The sequence below is a fragment of the Podarcis liolepis genome (genome assembly GCF_965112155.1).
Source record: "Podarcis liolepis genome assembly, chromosome: 5".
Taxonomy (NCBI): Eukaryota; Metazoa; Chordata; class Lepidosauria; order Squamata; family Lacertidae; genus Podarcis; species Podarcis liolepis.
The window spans coordinates 81,489,895-81,508,318 of record NC_139556.1 but is presented as its reverse complement, the minus strand read 5'-3'; the positions used below and the strand labels follow the sequence as shown (position 1 = coordinate 81,508,318).

General features: G+C 46.0%; 1 protein-coding gene across 2 annotated transcripts in view; it reads right to left on the bottom strand.

Annotated features, from left to right (window-relative positions):
• Window positions 1–8,636: 8,636 nt before the first annotated feature.
• Window positions 8,637–18,424, bottom strand: part of LOC310707154 (vomeronasal type-2 receptor 1-like) — a 32,453-nt gene continuing 22,665 nt past the window's right edge. For both annotated transcript variants that reach the window (XM_083503997.1, XM_083503998.1), the window contains 3 exons: window positions 17,621–17,848; window positions 12,742–12,865; window positions 8,637–10,196 (listed from right to left, as the gene is read on the bottom strand). In XM_083503997.1, the coding sequence (XP_083360123.1) occupies window positions 9,205–10,196; window positions 12,742–12,865; window positions 17,621–17,848 (1,344 nt within the window). In that variant the 3' untranslated portion in view covers window positions 8,637–9,204. The remainder of the gene's footprint in view (window positions 10,197–12,741; window positions 12,866–17,620; window positions 17,849–18,424) is intronic.

Here is an 18,424-nt window from a genome sequence, read left to right as displayed (position 1 = left end):
AGACCACAGTGCCACCTGCATCCCAGATGTAACACAGAAAGGTAGGACTGACATCCATTGTCGTCCCCCCCCCCCACACCACTAGTATGTGACCCTCAGCTGCGAAAGCTTCACCTCTCCTGGCTGAAATAAACAACTGGAATCCAGTTACATTGAGGCATATTCTGCTACCCAATGATAACCCTTAGGATCCTTTGCACCGAGCAAGGGCTAACCTGTTCCTGGATGGCTACAAAATGTCTGCCACTAAAGACAAAGGCAATTTTGCCTAAGTGATAGTAAGAACTGTATTGCCATTTTCACGCCAGATCACCTTCCTGCTACTGCAGTTCCTCAAGTGCCCCATTTATTACTTTGGTTATGCTCACAGGGCCATAAATAAACGCCCCTCATTTAATTTACAGAGCCTAGTGGAGAGCATGGCATTTCTAAACGGAGGCCTCCGTATTTCAAGCTGACCTCAAACCTGACTCATTTCCTGGAATGGATAGGTGGTGACGCAGATTTTCCGCAGGATGATTTACTTCTCAAATTGTTAATCTGAAGGTGGGCCTCTTTCCCTGGTGATATTTCAAATAATCCTAAAAGAGTGTCAGGGAAAGTGCATGTCGGGGAATCAGGAGGGCAAACTGCAAAATTAACATGGCCTGCATATCTTGTCAGAGTTGGGCTGCAGTCTGGAGCATGTCAGGAGCCAAGAACCGGGAGTCAACAGTTTCTCACACATTGTCATGGACTAGGAGTCACCTTCACCTGCTTAACAGCAGCCTGAAGGTGGAGAAGGTGAAGTGACTCCACCTGCATCTGATCAGCCTTCACAGAGGAGAAGGTACTGATGAGAACCTGTTGACTCTGGCCTTCTTAAACAGAGCTCTCAGCAGCAGTCTGATGCTGGAAACACCACCTGTGGTTCCTGGTCTTACCTTGCTGCTTCCTGTTGGACTGTGTTTGTCCCGTGGGTTACCCGAGAGGCAAGGTCCAAGTCCAGTCCGTGGTCAAAGTTCCAACGTGGAGGCAGTCCGTAGTAGCTGTAGCTGGGTGCAGGGCAGGGAGTCGGGTGAAGTCAGGAACAGGCTTGCAAGCAGGGAGCCAGGGTGGGTCAGGAGCTCAGGCAGGAAAGCAGGAACTAGCAACCAACCATGTTGCTCCCGCAACTTGGGACTAGGGCTGGCCAGCTTTTACATGCCCCGAGGCATAGGGCGGCCCCGATCCTCAGGTAACTCGCCTCTCCTGACCTGGAGACGAGCACTCCTCCTGCGGGAACTTAGTTCCCTCCGCCTCTCTGCCCTGAGCCTCTGCAGCTCAGGAGAGGCTGGAGGGTTACCTGACCCAGAGGCAGCCTCAGCTTCCTCTGATGGGGCTGAGGGTGGAGCACCTGCAGGCAATGGGTCCTCCATCCCCTCAGGGGCCAGAGCAGACTCAGCTGGTGCCTGCAGCTGAGGATCCAGCACAGGTGAGGACCCTTCAGGCTCATGCTCCAGCTGGTTCTGGAGGCTGGGATCTCTCAGCTTCAGCATCGGAGTCTGAATCCCAGGCCATCACATGGCCCCTCTCGGCTCTGCAATCATCTGGATTCCCTGATCTCTGGACTGTTGGACTTCATATATGGATTCTGCTCTCAAGCAAGAGTTACTCAGAGACTCCTAGCCTCTGCTTGTTCAGCAACAGAACTGAGACGGGGCTATGACACACAGGGCTCTTCCAGACTAGCCCTTGCCCTGATGCTTCTCCCCAGGAAACCCAATCTTTGCCGCTGAATCAAAGCGAACATCCACTGGGGTTTCTCCAGATTGACATTTGCTTCGCTAAAGAGCAGGTTTTCCCAGGGAAGGCAGCAGGGGAAGGGCAAAACCACTTAGACCCATGCTTTCTAGGTGCAGAACAGGCAGAAGTGTGGACAAGCCCACAATGTTTATCTTCTAAGCTACAGGACAACCTTGCTGACAGCTATTGGATAGAGCGTAGAAGAATTGCTGTTTGGGGGAAGGGCCGTCGCTCAGTGGTAGAGCATCTCCTTCATGCGCAGAAGGTCCCAGTAAAGCTGGATATGTATGCCCCCTGTCCGTGTCCCTGGTCAGCTGCTGCCAGTCAGTGTAGACAGTAGATGGACCAATGGTCTGTCTGATTCTGTTTTGCCAATGTTTTTAGTGCTTGTGAAAGATTAAGGGCTTTTGCAAAGGCATGGTAATGAACTTCCATGTTCCAACTCCCCTTCTCAAAGGTAAAGGAAGGGATATCACAAACCCTTTCCCTTTGTTTAAAAAGAGAAGGGCTAAAAATATGTGACACGGCCTGCAGCAGACTTCTTGAAGGACAGACAAATTAACCCTTTGTGGCTGCATGACTGCCAACCCATCATCATAGCAGAAAAATGCCATCGTTTCCAGGAAAGGGATCTTGTGTCCAAACTATTGTGCAAAATAATGTTTCTCATTTTGGTGCTCTGGTCTTTGAAGCTGCTTTGTGTAGTTCTTCATGCCTCCCATTCGATTTCTGGCAAGTATGGCTTTGTTCCCCCTCCAAGGCTTCCAGTCAGAGGTAGGAGGAGGGGGGTGGAAAAATCAATGTTGCATGAATCACGCGCTGCATTGTGGAGATTTGCTTTGGAATTGCTCCTTTTGTTTAATAACATATTCCCCGCATGCAGTGCTGATGCCAGGGTGTTTTGCACCCTAGGCATCTGCCTTCCCCCAAAATTTCAATTTTCAAAAGCAAATGTCTCGTAGTAAAAAATGAAAGGCAATTCTAATAGGGAAAAATAGGGGGGTTGCAATGTACTATTTACTTCAAAAGTGATAAAATTCTTCAAAATATTAAAAATAAAAGTAAAATATTATCAGGAATTTAATAATAATAATAATAATAATAATAATAATAATAATAATAATAATAATAATTTATTATGTATACCCTGCTCATCTGGCTGGGTTTCCCCAGCCACTCTGGACAGCTCCCAATATAATATTAAAAACACGATAAAACATCAAACTTTAAAAACTTCCCTATAAGCTATGACAAAATCTAATCTGTATAAAACTCTGCCCCTCAATGGTCAGTTCTGAGTCCTAGGCATCTGCCTAGTTGGCCTAATGATAGCACTGGCTATATTGGTGGTTGGTGGAAGTTCAATACATAGAGAGTTGTCTCTGTATGGCTGTGCTTCTCAAAAGCCTAAAAACCTGAAGTCCCACATAAAAATTGCAGGGAGTCATCCTACAGGTTGGCACCCCTTAGTTTCAGCCAAAGTGTTTTTCTAGGATGCTGCCTGCACTTTAGACTAACAGCCCCATCGCTCTCCGAGAAGAGAAGGCACATCTACCATGACATTATCCACACAAAGCCTTGGCTGAACGTTGAACCCTGTAATAAACAGCAGCCCTGCTCAATAAATCTCTTGATGGCCCATGGAATTAGAGAACTAGAGTAAGCTCATTAAAGCCACTCAGTTGATTATGACAGCAATTTACAGTATGTTGTGCTGGGGCTCCCGGTGGACCGCCTGCACTTTGCTGAAAGGACAATGCAATCAATTGCAAAACAGGCAGTTGAAAGAGGGGAGGAGAAAGTGGTGGATTTCTTCATGAAGCTGGTGGGGAGAGCATTGAGTACATTAATGCTTTGCACAGGTCAGTAAATCCAGCAAACTGTTTCCTGCAAAACATCCAGATCTTTGTTGCATGTCATAGTGAAGGTGGTCAGCTGCGCTCTGCATTGCTCATGTGAAAACAAATTATTAGGTTTCAATTAAAAGATTGCACTGGGGTTTAAGTTCCCTGGTGGGTGACTTGCAGCTTTTCCTGCTTGTAACACTGCTCTGATTTAATGCTGGGCGCCTGGCAAATGAAGCCTAGCTCCTTGTTTTGATCAGACTCCGACAATGGCCTTTCAGTGGGGACCATTCATGCCCCTTCCAGTAAATCCTAGAAAGGTGAAAAACTGCCTTATTTTGAAATAATAATAATAATAATTTAATTATTTGTACCCTGCCCATCTGGCTGGGTTTCCCCAGCCACTCTGGGCAGCTCCCAACAGAACATTAAAAACACAATAAAACATCAAAACTTCCCTAAACAGGTTTGCCTTCACATGTCTTCTAAAAGTCAGATAGTTGTTTATTTCCTTGACATCTGACGGGAGGGTGTTCCACAGGGCTGGTGCCACTAGCGAGAAGGCCCTGTGCCTGGTTCCCTCTAATCTCACTTTGCACAGTGAGGGAACCGCCAGAAGGCCCTCGGTGCTGGACCTCAGTGTCCGGGCTAAACGATGGAGATGGAGATGCTCTTTTGAGTCAGACCAATGGTCCATCTAGATCAATATTGCCTACACCAACTGGCAGCAGCTCTCCAGGATTTCAGACACGGGTCCCTCCCAGTCCTGCCCAGAGATGCTGGGGATTGAACCTGAGACCTTTTACATACCAAACCTGAGCTCTGCCACTGAGCCACAAACTTCCCCCTGGTGCATCTGCAGCGCAGGTATAGCCTTGCGTTTCTGAACATAGTTCCTCTCATAGTCAGTGTGGTATAGCTATAAGTGGATTGGTGGCAGCTCAGGTGTGATGGACAGTCATCCTCGTAGAGACCCAGTAACCAATCAAGGCTGGGCAGGGTGTCAACCAACCAATCAGGAATGAATGCAGAGTTAAAAGTTGGTACCCAACGGTTAAACTTTCAGATAGGGCTTAGATAGAGCCTGGAAAGGGATTAGGAATTTGCTAGGTAGAGCAACTGTGATTATTACCCTGAGGGGAAGGGAACGATCCTAGAAAGGGCTGGGTGTGTCTTTCTGGATTATTAGAACAAATAGTCGTTTTAGGAGAAGCTCAGAAACTGGTTAAAAGTGGAAGTTTTAAGTAGAATACTCAATTCTTTCTGTAAAGTGGTTTTGACTGAAATAAAGTGGTATGCCTCATTACAGAAACCATTAAGTTTTAACTCTCATTCATTGTGTTTAGATAAAAATCCAGTTTTGTTTACCATGTGCCTCATCCTTACATTGATCCTTTGGTTGAGGAATAAGGGGTCATAGGTTTTCATGGAAGATAAGGCTCTGAATGGTTACCAGCCATGATGGCTTTGTTCCACCTGCACTGCTGGAGGCAGCCATGCCCCTGAATACCGGTTGCTGGAAATCGCAAGTGGGTAGAGTTCCTGCATATGTGCTTCCCCATGGCATCTGGTTGGCCACCGCAAAAACAGGACACTGGGCAAGATGGGCCATTGAGTCTAGCAGACTCTCTATGTTACAGTTGACGCAGTGCAGTAGTATAACCCTTCCTGAATTATCTTTGTGGAAATATCCATTGCCCTTAAAATATGCCTCTGTGTGCACATGAACGCCATTTGGAGGAAGTCCTTGGGTGTTTGGGGAAAGTCTGGAATAGTTCCAGACATGCATTTGCATGTCACTCGAAACTCATTCTGCCAGATGCTCCTGGGAGCGGCATCCCACCAGCCCAGAGTCACTGCTGTCCTTTGCCAAAGTTCTGCCGAGATCAAGAACAAGTGTCACGTTGCTGGGTGCATCTGAGGTCAAGAAACAGAACACCGCCTCCTGAGGCTATAGAGCACCATCAGCAGATTTCCCCTGAGTGCCCGTAAGACAGAGGGCCAAAACAGATGCTCACCCCTACGCACTGAAACATGTTAAACCTGACCAGGCAATTTTCTTTAATGAAGCTTTGCAAATGAAAAGTCTTCATTTTGTGCCTGCTCTACAAGCCAACTTACCCATCTCTCATGTGATCATTTATTAGTGGAATTAAAGGGGGGAATTTGCGAAACATCTCAATGATTTTTTTTCTTCTAAAAAGTGATTCCAATGCAAGTAATGTATACAAACCAGCAACACACATTTTACCTCTGCAGGTGCTCTTCGTTTGCTGTGTAGGACCAGAGCAGACCCTTCGTTGCTTGAAGGAAAATACTATACTATTCCCCTCCACACACATTTCAAAGGAGAGAAGCTGGCTCGATCGTCTGCTGAATCTTACTCCATTGCTGGCAATGAGATAGTTTCTCCTTCCATCTGAGGGCAGCAGATTAGCTGTGGGGGTGCAGAACTGGCCGCATGGCATTAGAGATGGAAGAGAAATGCGCTTAAAGCTGAGCTTGCCTGATTTCCACTTTCTGATTCAATGCACAAACCAAAAGTCAGCCATCCTTCCAAGTTTGCACACCTCTGAATTTTGCAAAGCAGTTTCCCAGCCAAGTAGTGCATATAAAGATGCATGTACCCAGGTAAAGTGTACATTAAAAAAATGCAGATGTTCAGAAAATAATGTAGAAAAATGCATTATGTTAGCGGAAATTGCTTGCACTTTGTAAATTAGGAGAAAATGGCACTAAAATGCAGATAAAAGTTTCATGAGGAACTTTCCCTGCCACTGCCCCAAAAAGCACAAGCTGATGCAGAAATGTGGAGAACTTAAAAGACTGAAAAAACAAGATGTTGAGAGAAAGTGAACCTGAGCGGTTTGTCCATGGCTAATGTGGACTGCAGTTTCCTATGTGTCTGGGTATATCCAATCAAAGAGTGGTCAGCTCACAGGGTCTGTATGCTTGGGGACCTTATTCCCATTGGCCCATCTAGCTCACTTACTATGCCACAGATAGTGACTGGCGGACCTCCAGATGTTGGTGGGCTACAACCCCCATCATCCTTGACCATTACCAATGCCCCCTGGGGCAGATAGATGCCCACAACATCTGGAGGGCTTCAAGTTCCCTAGCCCTAGTCTTCATTGACTGGCAGAGGTTCTCCAGGATTTCAGGCAGGGAACCTTTCGCAGCCCTGCCTGAAGATGCCAGAGACTGGACCTAGGACTTTCTGCATGGCAAAGCAGGTATTCTGCTGCTGAGCTACTGCCCTGTAGCCTACAGATCCTGCAAGGCATGCACATGTGAACAGCTCATATGCCCGTATGTACAGTCCAGTCATGCCATGGGGTGGGGACACCATGCACAATTCCTGTCCTCTGACTATGTGTCAAATGCATGTGCATGAAGAACATCTTCACAAGGCCAAGAAAACATGGCTTTAAAAGCTAGTGATGGCACAGTAATGAGGTCCATCTCAAGGGCTGCATCGTTTAACTGGGCCTCATCTGGTGAGATGGTTAATGCAGAAACAATGCAGAAATCCCTGTTCTGGAGGTAGCTGCCATGGCTTTTTGGCAAGCTCTGGAAAACAGAATGCTTCCCAGGCAAAATGCACGTGGACATGAACATAGTCCCAGCTGCCAGACAATTTGCTCCTTCTGATGAAACCATTGCAGAAAACAACCTTTACAAACAAATCAATATTGGTTTCACTCTCTCTGAATAACTTGGCTCAACAAAGAGCAGAGGTGTATACAACATAAGGCACATAAGGTACAAAGCATACCAGGCTGTTAGAGGTCTCAGTAAACACTGCCTCTGTTCCCTGTAATAACACCAACAGTAACAGAAATAAATGGAGCTGGGAAAACAGGCAGGGAATACTACCTCCATACCGCTGGAGAGCCAATGCTAGGGATGATGGAATGCTCCAGTCCAGCCAAGGCAGTGCTGTTACTACAACTTATTACCCTATTTTGGCTGTTTCTGCAAAAGTCTCCCAGCAACATTCCTCAGTAAATCTACCCCTCCCTCAGCAGCAGAGAGCACTGTGGGGTGGAGCTGCCCTCCCAACAATGGTGTCAGTCCTGCTTACCTGGACAGGGCTGAGGCTATGGGGGGTGGGTGGGGGTGTAACAAGGTTGGAGCTACACTGTTGCAATGGTGGGAGCTGCAGGTTGGCAACAGCACACCCAGTGGTGCAGCCGTGGGGTCCTGAGCCCACTGCCATCCCAGCTTAGTTGAACCCAGGTAAGCAGCAGTGTCACTGGCCTTAGGAGGGTGGCTCTGTGGCTCTGCCAAAATCCTCTCTCTTTTTAGAGCAGGACATTTATCCCCATATTTTCTAAAATGCATCTTGAACGATACGTCATTTTGCACAATCAGTTTTGGGGGAATTCTTCTACAAGCCCATTTTCTTTAGTCAGCAAGGGGCCAGCTGCAACAAGCACAAATTTCTTGGCCTGCTCATACTGGAAGCCCATGCATTTTGTGAGCATGGCAACCAATTTACCTAACTAATTAGGAACATAGGAAGCTGCCTTATACTGAGTCAGACCATTGGTCTTTCTAGCTCAGTACTGTCCACATGGACTGGCAGTGGCTCTCCAGGGCTTCAGACCAGAGTCTCTCCCCTAGTCCTACCTGAGATGCCAGGGATTGAATTTAGGACCTTCTGCATGCAAGAGAGATGCTCTTCTGCTGAGCTATGTTCCTTTCCTATAGTTTGTGCATCTTCGGGAAGAGCAGCAGCTCTGTGATAGTACATGGATAGCTAATGCAATCGTGGCCAACTTGGTACCTTCAAGAAGTTTTGGACTACAACTCCCATCAGTCCCAACCAGCATGGCCACTGGGCAGGAATGATGGGAGCTGTAGTCCATAACATCTGGAGGACACCATGTTGGCTACCTCTAGACTAAAGCAATTTTAGGCTGTATTAAAAGTGCCATAGTTCCTAGGTCGTGAGAAACAATCATGCCACTTTGTTCCACACTAATTAGATCGCCTACCCATAACCATAAAATAGCATGAAGCAAGTTGTAAATAATTTGATTTATTGGAAAATATCAGAGGCACTCTCATGCAGTTAGTTGATCCTATGCTGAGAGGGTTGGTTTTTACATGGAAAAGTCACTGATTGCATGGTTTTGAATGGCTGGCCTATTATAGGTGGAATCGTAGGGGCTGGATCCTAGGAACCATGAGTCTTCCCATCTTCTCCTTCCTGCTGCCTCCTCCATAAACTCACACACCAGAAAGCCTCTCCGGAGAGAAGGAACCCTCCTGAACTACGTAGCTGGGGAGGCTGCAGCCGCTGCTGGTGGTGAGCACCTGTGGCCCCTTCCCTTGTGTGAGCAGAAGTTTCTTTCCGCTTGCAGAGGGTTGGATCCAAGCTATTATATGTCGTTGTGAAAATACAAAGCTCCTCCTGTTATTTTCTCAGCAAGCAATCAGCTATGCTTTATTTGTGCTATTATTCCCCAACAAGCAGAAGGGGGGGGGGGGGACTTTGGTAAGGCATCTTCTTTCTCTCAGCATAGAGATGGGAAAACGTGTGCAAATAAACTAGTGGAAGTGGTGACAGGCGAAAGCTTTAAAAGTTCTAATCTTCAAGAACCGTAGAGACAGTGGTGTTGTTAACTTCACTGGTGCACGAGGCAGAGGTTGGTGGTGCGCTCTTGTCGTTGGTGGCCGCTCTTCCGCCTACGATTTCTTCTGTGTTTCTTAAAGGTTTCAGCAAGATAATGTAACATTTCGGCACGAATATGCAGCCCAGCAAACCGAAGCTGGAAGCCAGGATGGCGAAGATCTCCACGGCCACTTTGAACTTCCCTCGTGTGCTTAAATAAGCGGGCACAAATGATATCCATACGATGAAGAAGACCAACATCCCAAAGGTGACGAACTTGGCTTCGTTAAAGTTATTGGGCAGCTTGCGAGCCACAAAGGCCGTGAGGAAGCTCAGGATAGCGAGGAAGACGTCAAAGCCAAACATGACACACAAGTACAGGATGGAGCCTTCGTTGCACTCATAAATGATTTTTGTGATGGAGAACTGTGTGTTCTTGTACATGCGAGGAGGGTTCAGTATCAGGTAGGCACAGACGATGCCCACTTGGGTAAGGACAGAGTTGAGGACAATGATCTTTTGGCAAATCGGCTTCACCAACATCCGCGCTTTCTCAGCAACCTTTGAGTTCATGGCCAGCTGTGTCAGGCAGAGTGTCACTGTCTTTCCCAGGACGCAAGACAGGCAGACTGAAAAACCCAAGGCTAAGGTCACCTGCCGGGACATGCAGGACCAGTCTTCTGGCTTGCCAATGAAGAGGATAGAAGTCATCAAGGTTCCGACGAGAGAAAACTGAATGAGGAAGCTCAGCTCCCGGTCGTTGGCTTTCACGAGAGCTGTGTTCCTAAACTTGATATATACGCCAGTCACTGACAGGACGACGAGAGCCCCAAAGACAGACAGCGCAATCAGTGTCATCCCTAAAGCATCTTCGTAAGCCAAGTACTCCACCTCCTTAAGCACACATTTATTTCTCTCGTTGTTGGACCAGTAATCTTCCTCACAGCCTGTGCATTCCCTTGCATCTGGAGAAGAAAGAAACCCAAAACTAAATGTTAAAAAAAAGGCCATAGGGGAGCCTCAAGCCCTCTTCAGACCTCTCTCTCTATCTGGCTCTTGGAATTCTCCCAGGCCACCCCCCTCTCTGCCCCTGCTTCACACCCTAAGCATGAGTGGAATGTGCCCTCTACTAATGCCTGGATAGCTCAGTTGGTTAGAGCGCGGTGCTGATAATGCCCAGGTTGCAGGTTTGATCCCTGTGTGGGACAGCTGCATATTCCAGCATTGCATGGGGTTGGGACCAGATGATCCTCAGGATTCCTTCCAACTCTATGATTCTGGTGCCTTTTTTCCTTGTCCGGATGGAGAACACAGAAAGGTGAGTGTGTGTAAAAGGTAAAATGTGCCTTCTGATTTTTGTCCAGAATGGTTTAAAATGTACCCATGAACGCAGGATGCATTTTTCTCACTGCTAAGCAACCCCAGAGAGTTTTTCACACGTTACAAATTAGAGGGTAGTCTTCCAGGTTAAGGGTGGGTCATAGTCAAAGACTATTAGGGTAACCAGGATCTACTGTGTGACATTCGCTAGGGACCCGTGATCATGAGCAGCAAAGTGAAATCCAAGAAGTGTCTGATTACACAGTTCTAATGAGCACTAGCCACTGCTGTAGAGTGGAAGACGAGGCAACCAGGAGATATGGGCAATCACAAGCAAAGCCACCCCTTAACTAGTTGTAAGCAGCAAGGCAGGCAGGTGGGTACAGGCTGAGGACAGGCTGAGGTTGTGGAGGGGCCCCATTCACCCTCCATTCAGCCTCCATTGACTGATGACAAGATCGCTCAGCAGCCCTAAAAACAAACTCAACAGCTATAGGACCGGGAAGATTCAAACTGAGGGCCCATGGGACCCAGAGTGACATAGTGGTTATAGTGCCATCATAGGAGAGGGGGGAGGCCCTAGTTCAAGTCCCCACTCAGCTATGGTGTATTTTAATATATGTGGTTCTAAGGTGACCTGCAGTAGTTTAATATCTAGAACTATAGCAGCCATTCTCAACCTTGGTTTCCCCACACATTGTTGGACTACAGCTCTCATCATCCATGGCCACCAGTCCTGCTGGCTAGGGAAGATGGGAGTTGTAGTTCAACAATGTCAGGGGACCCAAGTTTGAGAAAGGTTGACCTATAACATTAATAGTGCGGTTCTATACATATATACTCAGAAGTCAGCCTATATCCAAGAAATTGGAGAAACTGCCTGCGTCGAGCACTGTCTTTAAGAAAGCATTCCCTCCTGCAGCAAATGTGTGCACCATCAAAAACACCAGGGGTGTTTTAGGTACACTCAGAGTAAGCTCACTTAAATCAATGAACTTAAGACCATTTGTTTGAAGGGGTCCAATCCAGTGGCGTAGCATGGGGGGTGCAGGGGGGGGCGGCTGCACCGGGCGCAACATCTGGGGGTTAGGGTTAGGGGGCACAAATCCACGGGTTAGGGGGCGCAAATCCACGGGTTAGGGGGCGCAAATTACTTGCCTTGCCCCGGGTACTGACAACCCACGCTACGCCACTGGTCCAATCTGATTACGACAGTTGGATCTCTCCCAAGGATTTCCCCTCTTCAGAACTAGTGTTTCTTCCCCCACTCCAATATACACATTCTAGCAGATGCAATTAATTCAGTCAATTGACAAAAGCACCTTTGATTCGTTTTCCAGGATTTCCTTAACTGTGCAACAACCCAATTTATTTCTTTAAGCAAGCATAACTGTATTTTAAAGAAAAGCATAATGCCATCACCATCAACTTTGTGGTGCCAGTCATGGCCCTCGCCACCTTTCAGGCAAAATTTTGATATAAAGTGTCCGCTATAAAAAAAAAAAGATCAAAGGATAAGGGGGGAAATAATTTAAAACATTAAGTGTGTGTGTGTGTCCCCAAAAAGAAATCCAAAAGAAAGAGCTCTATTGCCTTCTTAGAAGTCCTCCCCCCATGATTGATCCTTTCCATTTCTTCAGCTCAGAGTTTCCATGTAATTAAAGCACACAGTACTGAAAGGTGTGAATGCACACTTTGCAGCTGTTGGTGCTAGTGCCTGAATAGTGCTCGTGCGGACATTCAGTACTCAAGTACAAAAAAGGCCAATGAGAATTAGACCTCAGATATTCTCTTGCCAAGTGACAAACTTCCTTTCTTCACTGTCCTCTCAATCTGTCCTATTCAATCTTCAGTTCATACTCTCTTCCTCCCTATTGCAATGAAGCCTCAGAAGAAAAAGGAAGGAAAGACAAACTACAACTGTAGTGGAATATAGGATTCCCGTTTGAGCCAATGCAAGACTTGGACTTGAGTTAATTTTCAGCTCTCTAGAGTCTACGCCAAGGATGGGGAGCCACCCCCCCCAAAAAAGCTGTTAGACTTCAGCTTCCACCAGCCCCAGCCTGCATGGCCAATGCTGAGGAATGGTGGTGGTCCATTGACATCTAGAAGGTCTCAGGTTCCCCATCCTGGGTCTAGACAAATGTCCTCTTTTCCCCCATTGGCTAAAATGCTGATAGGCATCCATACCTGTTATATTACTGATCTGTCCTTCGGCACACCTTATACAATCATAACAGCATGAGGGCTTTCCTTGCAGGATCCCCTTCCGATAACCAGGTTGGCAGTTCAGATTGCATGTGGAGCGTGGACGCTGAAAGGCACAGAAAAGACCTGTTATTTCTCCTATGTATCTGTTTTTGCCATGCAACAAGGAGGTGACTATTGTGGCTGTTATATTTCCCCCTCCTCAGTGACTTGGAATGATGCTAGGCCTTTCGTGGAGATACAAAATGGCAGGCTGCCCACAACAGTTGCTGCTAATGCTGAAATCTTTGACGGTGGGGGGAGGGAGGAAATGAGAAGTCATGCTGGTGCCATTGCTAATGGACACCCTCAACAAACTGTTGGGGGATTTCTCCTGCCCTTGGAGAATCCCTCAGGATACAAAAATGGTGGAGAACTTGGGAGGCCATTTTTACTCAGCTACAATCACATCCATGTGTCCCGAGTTCATTAGGTGCCTAGCAATGCACCTGACTGAGAGCCTCGTTAGGTAGCTCTCAAGGAGATTCTCAACCAGGAACATTGCTAGGCACCTTTTGGACCTGGGACACAGGTCCATGAGACAAAAGTACATGCCAATTAATACATATAAGTAAAGGTAAAGGTACCCCTGACCATTGGGTCCAGTCGTCCACAACTCTGGGGTTGCGGTGCTCATCTCGCTCTATAGGCTGAGGGAGCCGGTGTTTGTCTGCAGACAGCTTCCAGATCATGTGGCCAGCATGACTAAGCCGCTTCTGGCAAACTAGAGCAGTGCACAGAAACGCCGTTTACCTTCCCGCCAGAGTGTTACCTATTTATCTACTTGCACTTTGATGTGCTTTTGAACTGCTAGGTGGGCAGGAGCTGGGACCAAACAATGGGAGCTCACCTCGTTGCACGGATTCGAACCACCGACCTTCTGATCGGCAAGTCCTAGGCTCAGTGGTTTAGAACACAGCACCACCCACATCCCTAATACATATTGGTACCATTGAACAAATTTAAATGGTGGGTAGTTGTGTGGTTTCATTGGCATTGCACCTTGCAGCGAGCCCAGTTGTCTTGTGAGCAATAATAATAATAATAATAATAATAGTAATAAAGGAAGGGTGCAGTAGATTCATGGCTCGGGCCCGTGGGTCACCCCTTACCACTTCCCCTGCTCTCTGCAAGACTTTAGAGCAGCAGCTAAGTATGATAAGTAGTCATATATGCAATATATGTGCACAGTCAAGTTCTACAAGGCAGTTTGGATTGGGAAATATAGAAATCTGCTTTATGTTGACTAGGGTTGCCATATGTCCTCTTTTTTCAGGACATGTCCTCCTTTCCAGGATAAAATATTCTGTCCGGGTGGATTTTTTAAATTTGGCAAAATGACAGGGGGGGTGTTTTTTGTTTTACAGTAGCCCAAGAAAAATATTCTAGTGCATTGGTCTCAGATCTAAGGCACCCAGCTAAGCTAGTCTGCAGCAGAGAAGCACGACAGAGCAGCATCTCAACTAGTTACACACTGTATAAATCCCGTCTCTTGTGGCTGAACTAAAAGGACACTGGCTCAGCTACAAGATCTTGGAGGAGGAGTCTGGGAGGGCAAGAGTTAACATCCTCCTGCCCTTAAGTAGAGTCCCGTACATGTTAAACAGTTTAATAAATTGTTCTGTTCACAAAATTGTGAGCATACTTACATTCACAAATATGTGAACATGAGCCCAAATACTTTCATGTGGCAAGTGAGGGAGCAATATGTATTATTATTATCATTATGTTGTTGTTGTTGAACATTTAGAACATTGCTACTAGAATATATAACAGCTTCTATAGCCTACATATGGTAGCGGTATTTAAAATTAGAGCTGTCAAAGCGATCCATAGTTAAAAGTGGAAGTTGGCAAACGTTTTCCCGTTCTTGCTCTTCAAAATATGGCAACCCTAATACTGAGTCAAACCATTGGCCCAGCTAAACTCAGTTTTGTCCACACTGGCAAAAAGAAGAAACGTTTGTATATGCAGAACTCACAAAATTGACAGGGAGAATTCGGAACCAAACAACACACTAGTTCAGTTAAGAATGGGATAATTACAGAGCACAGTGGTACCTCGGTTTGAGAACAGTCCTGTTTATGAATGATTCGGTTTAAGAACTCTGCAAAACCGGAAGTAGTGTCCCGGTTTGAGAATTTTACCTCGGTCTAAGAATGGAATCCGAATGGTGGAAGGGCACCGGCAGCAGGAGGTCTCATTAGAGAAAGCACTCCTCTGTTTAAGAACGGTATTGGTTTAAGAATGGACTTCCGGAATGGATTAAGTTCGTAAACTGAGGTACCACTGTAAACTTAATAGAACATTGTTCCCATATGAAACCTTTAACATGCTTTGACTCACTCTTGCAATATAATATGGTATAAAGAAAACAGACAATATATCTTAAGTTAATTGTTATAACAAATGCAGGTGTTGAGAAAATGAGGGACCCACGCTGAGAGAGACGGAAGTCTTAAAGGATGGAAGAACCTTATTTTATGTACAGTGGTACCTCGGGTTACATACGCTTCAGGTTACATTCGCTTCAGGTTACAAACTCCGCTAACCCAGAAATAGTGCTTCACGTTAAGAACTTTGCTTCAGGTTGAGAACAGAAATCGTGCTCTGGCGGCACGGCGGCAGCAGGAGGCCCCATTAGCTAAAGTGGTGCTTCAGGCTAAGAACAGTTTCAGGTTAAGAACGGACCTCCTGAAAGAATTAAGTACTTAACCCGAGGTACCACTGTATATGTAGCATTTATTTCATAGTAACATTTTACTTTTTATATAATGTATTTTTGTTAACAGGCTATGGTACGTCCAACAAAATGTGTGTGTGTGTTTGCTTGTGTAGACACTTGAAAAGTCTATTCAAAGGAGGTGTGGAAAGAGGGCATTATGTCTCCATCGGAGATATTATGGGACTTTTATAGCCAGAATCTTCCAGGGTGAGATAACAAGTCATTGCAGGCTCCTTGTTGCTGCAGATGCCACAAGAACAAGCCCTAACATGACGCTTCCTCACTTGTGGTTTGAAAACAGTAGCCAGAATCTATAGCATTGTGGTGTTAATCTAGAAGGAAAGGGCGTGTGAAGAGTCCTGAGAGTAGAATGAAGCGTGTTTTATCAAGGGACACAGATAGGTGTGACACTGGTGATGGGAGATCTGTCAATGAATTTACTGCAGTTGTTTTTAATTGAAATAGCAGCAGGAGTGGGGGGGGGGGAGAGAATCACACAGGGACAGTGATGGCATGCTGGTGTTTGCCCTTCTTCTCCAGGCTGTTTTCCGAATGAACATCCTGGCCCCAGCTGCTATTTGCCCCCTGGAGGAGGAAGCTCAGAGGCAACCACAGGTTTTCTGAAAATCTCACACAATCTGCTCACGGACTTCCAGCTGTCAGGCCCTGTTGCACATGCAACTTTGGCTATCATGCAAAGGGCACGGGCAGTGCTGGGCTCTGGATTTCCAGCAACAGCAGTGAAAATGAGCCCCATGGCCAGCATGGGATGTGAACCTGGATCCAAACCCAATATTGTGCATACTAGGTAGGATTGAGCCCCTTTTATTCTTGTTCCTCAAAGAGCAATTGTTAGACTTGTTTTAAAATTAGGGTTACTACAAACAGCCAGATTGATTATAACAAACAAACTTTACAAACAGACAGACAAACAAACAAAAAGAGACAGGTGGAAATCCCACCAGTTGCCACATGGACTCTCAAGGGAAATCATATAAATTCTTCTAAAATTCACTTTTGCTGCCCACTCTCCACCTTAGAGCAGATTTATGCCACAAGGTGCCATAGGAAGGCACTGGACATAGTAAAAGATCCATCGCATCCTGGTCACTGTCTCTTCGAGCTCTTGCCGTCGGGACGGAAATACAGGACGATGAAGACAAGAACAAGCCGTCTTAAGAACAGCTTCTTCTCCAGAGCAATCTCGGCCCTGAATGGGAAGCCCGGACTTTGAAAGTCATCTAATCTCCCTTGCTGTATTATACTGTATTGTTTAGTTAGTGTTTTTATGGAGCAGTCAAGTAATTTCGTTGTCCCCAAAGGGGGCAATGACAATAAAGATATTATTATTATTATTATTATTATTATTATTATTATTATTATTATTATTATTAATGTCCATTGGGGTTGTCAATCTTAGAAGGAAATATGAGAAAACCACTGAAGATGTGAAAAGTCTATAAACTACTGTATGGAACCATACATATAAGAATAGTATGGTCAAGGGAATAAACAACTATCTGACTTTTGGAAGACATCCAAAGGCAGCCCTGTTTAGGGAAGTTTTTAATGTTTGGTGCTTCATTGTGTTTTTACTATTCTGTTGGGAGGTGCCCAGAGTGGCTGGGTGGGGTGCCCAGATGGGTGGGGTACAAATAATAAATTATTATTATTATTCCTGTGAAATTTGTGTGAGTTGTAGTAGCATGGATGGTTAAACTAGAACAGTGGTCCACAAACTTTTATGGCCCACCACCTTCTTGGTTCCATAAGGTCATTCCCAGTGCCCCCTACTCCATAAAAAGCATTATTCAGAATAGTGATTTGTATGACCCAATAAAGAAGATAACACATTAAAATTCAAAACAGTAACAGTTAATTTCACATTTAACATATTTGAAATCCAATTAAAACGATTTAGCTTAATTAATTCAACCAAAGTGATGACCTTCATCCACTGATACCAGCTTTCCCCCTGCCACCCACTTGCTTCTTAGCAACCCCCCTCCCAGGTAATTCCACACCCCCAGGGGGTGGCACCACCCATTTTGGAAATGACTGAACTAGAGGAAGGCATAGAAAATGCAATTCACTTACTGCTCCTGCTGGATTATTCCAAAATATTGAGTCGTTCTGGATATGAAATTCCATATCGGTTTCCGACGTCATGTTAAATGTTCCAACAGGCACAAAGGCAACTTCGCCATTCTCACCTTTTTGCCAGTTTAGAATGTCATATGAAGTATACACATCTCCCTTATCATCTATGTGTACGTCCTCTCCAAGAACCGAAAATGTCATTCTATTCTTCATGTAGTACATTAGCTACAAATCAGGAGACAAAAGTAAGGATGTGTCAAACCTACATCCAGACTGGATGACTGTAATACTCAGAGCAAGGGGCTGCCCTTTACAGGGGCGGAACACTTCAGCTTCTGTAAAATCCAGGCGCCAGAATTCTTGGATATGTGTACCTGTGGGATGGGCAGGCGAGTAGGGTTTGAATCAGTGGCCCTGTGGTTACCAATTCATTTCCAGGCTCAGTATCAAATAATAGTACTAACTTCTACTGTTTTGAAAGGGATGCGGGTGGCGCTGTGGGTTATACCACAGAGCCTAGGACTTGCTGATCAGAAGGTCGGCGGTTCAAATCCCCGTGACGGGGTGAGCTCCCGTTGCTCAGTCCCAGCTCCTGCCAACCTAGCAGTTCAAAAGCACGTCAAAGTGCAAGTAGATAAATAGGTACCGCTCCGGCGGGAAGGTAAAACAGCGTTTCCGTGTGCTGCTCTGGTTCTTCAGAAGCGGCTTAGTCATGCTGGCCAACAAAGCGAGATGAGCGCCGCAACCCCAGAGTTGTCCGTGACTGGACCTAATGGTCAGGGGTCCCTTTACCTTTACCTA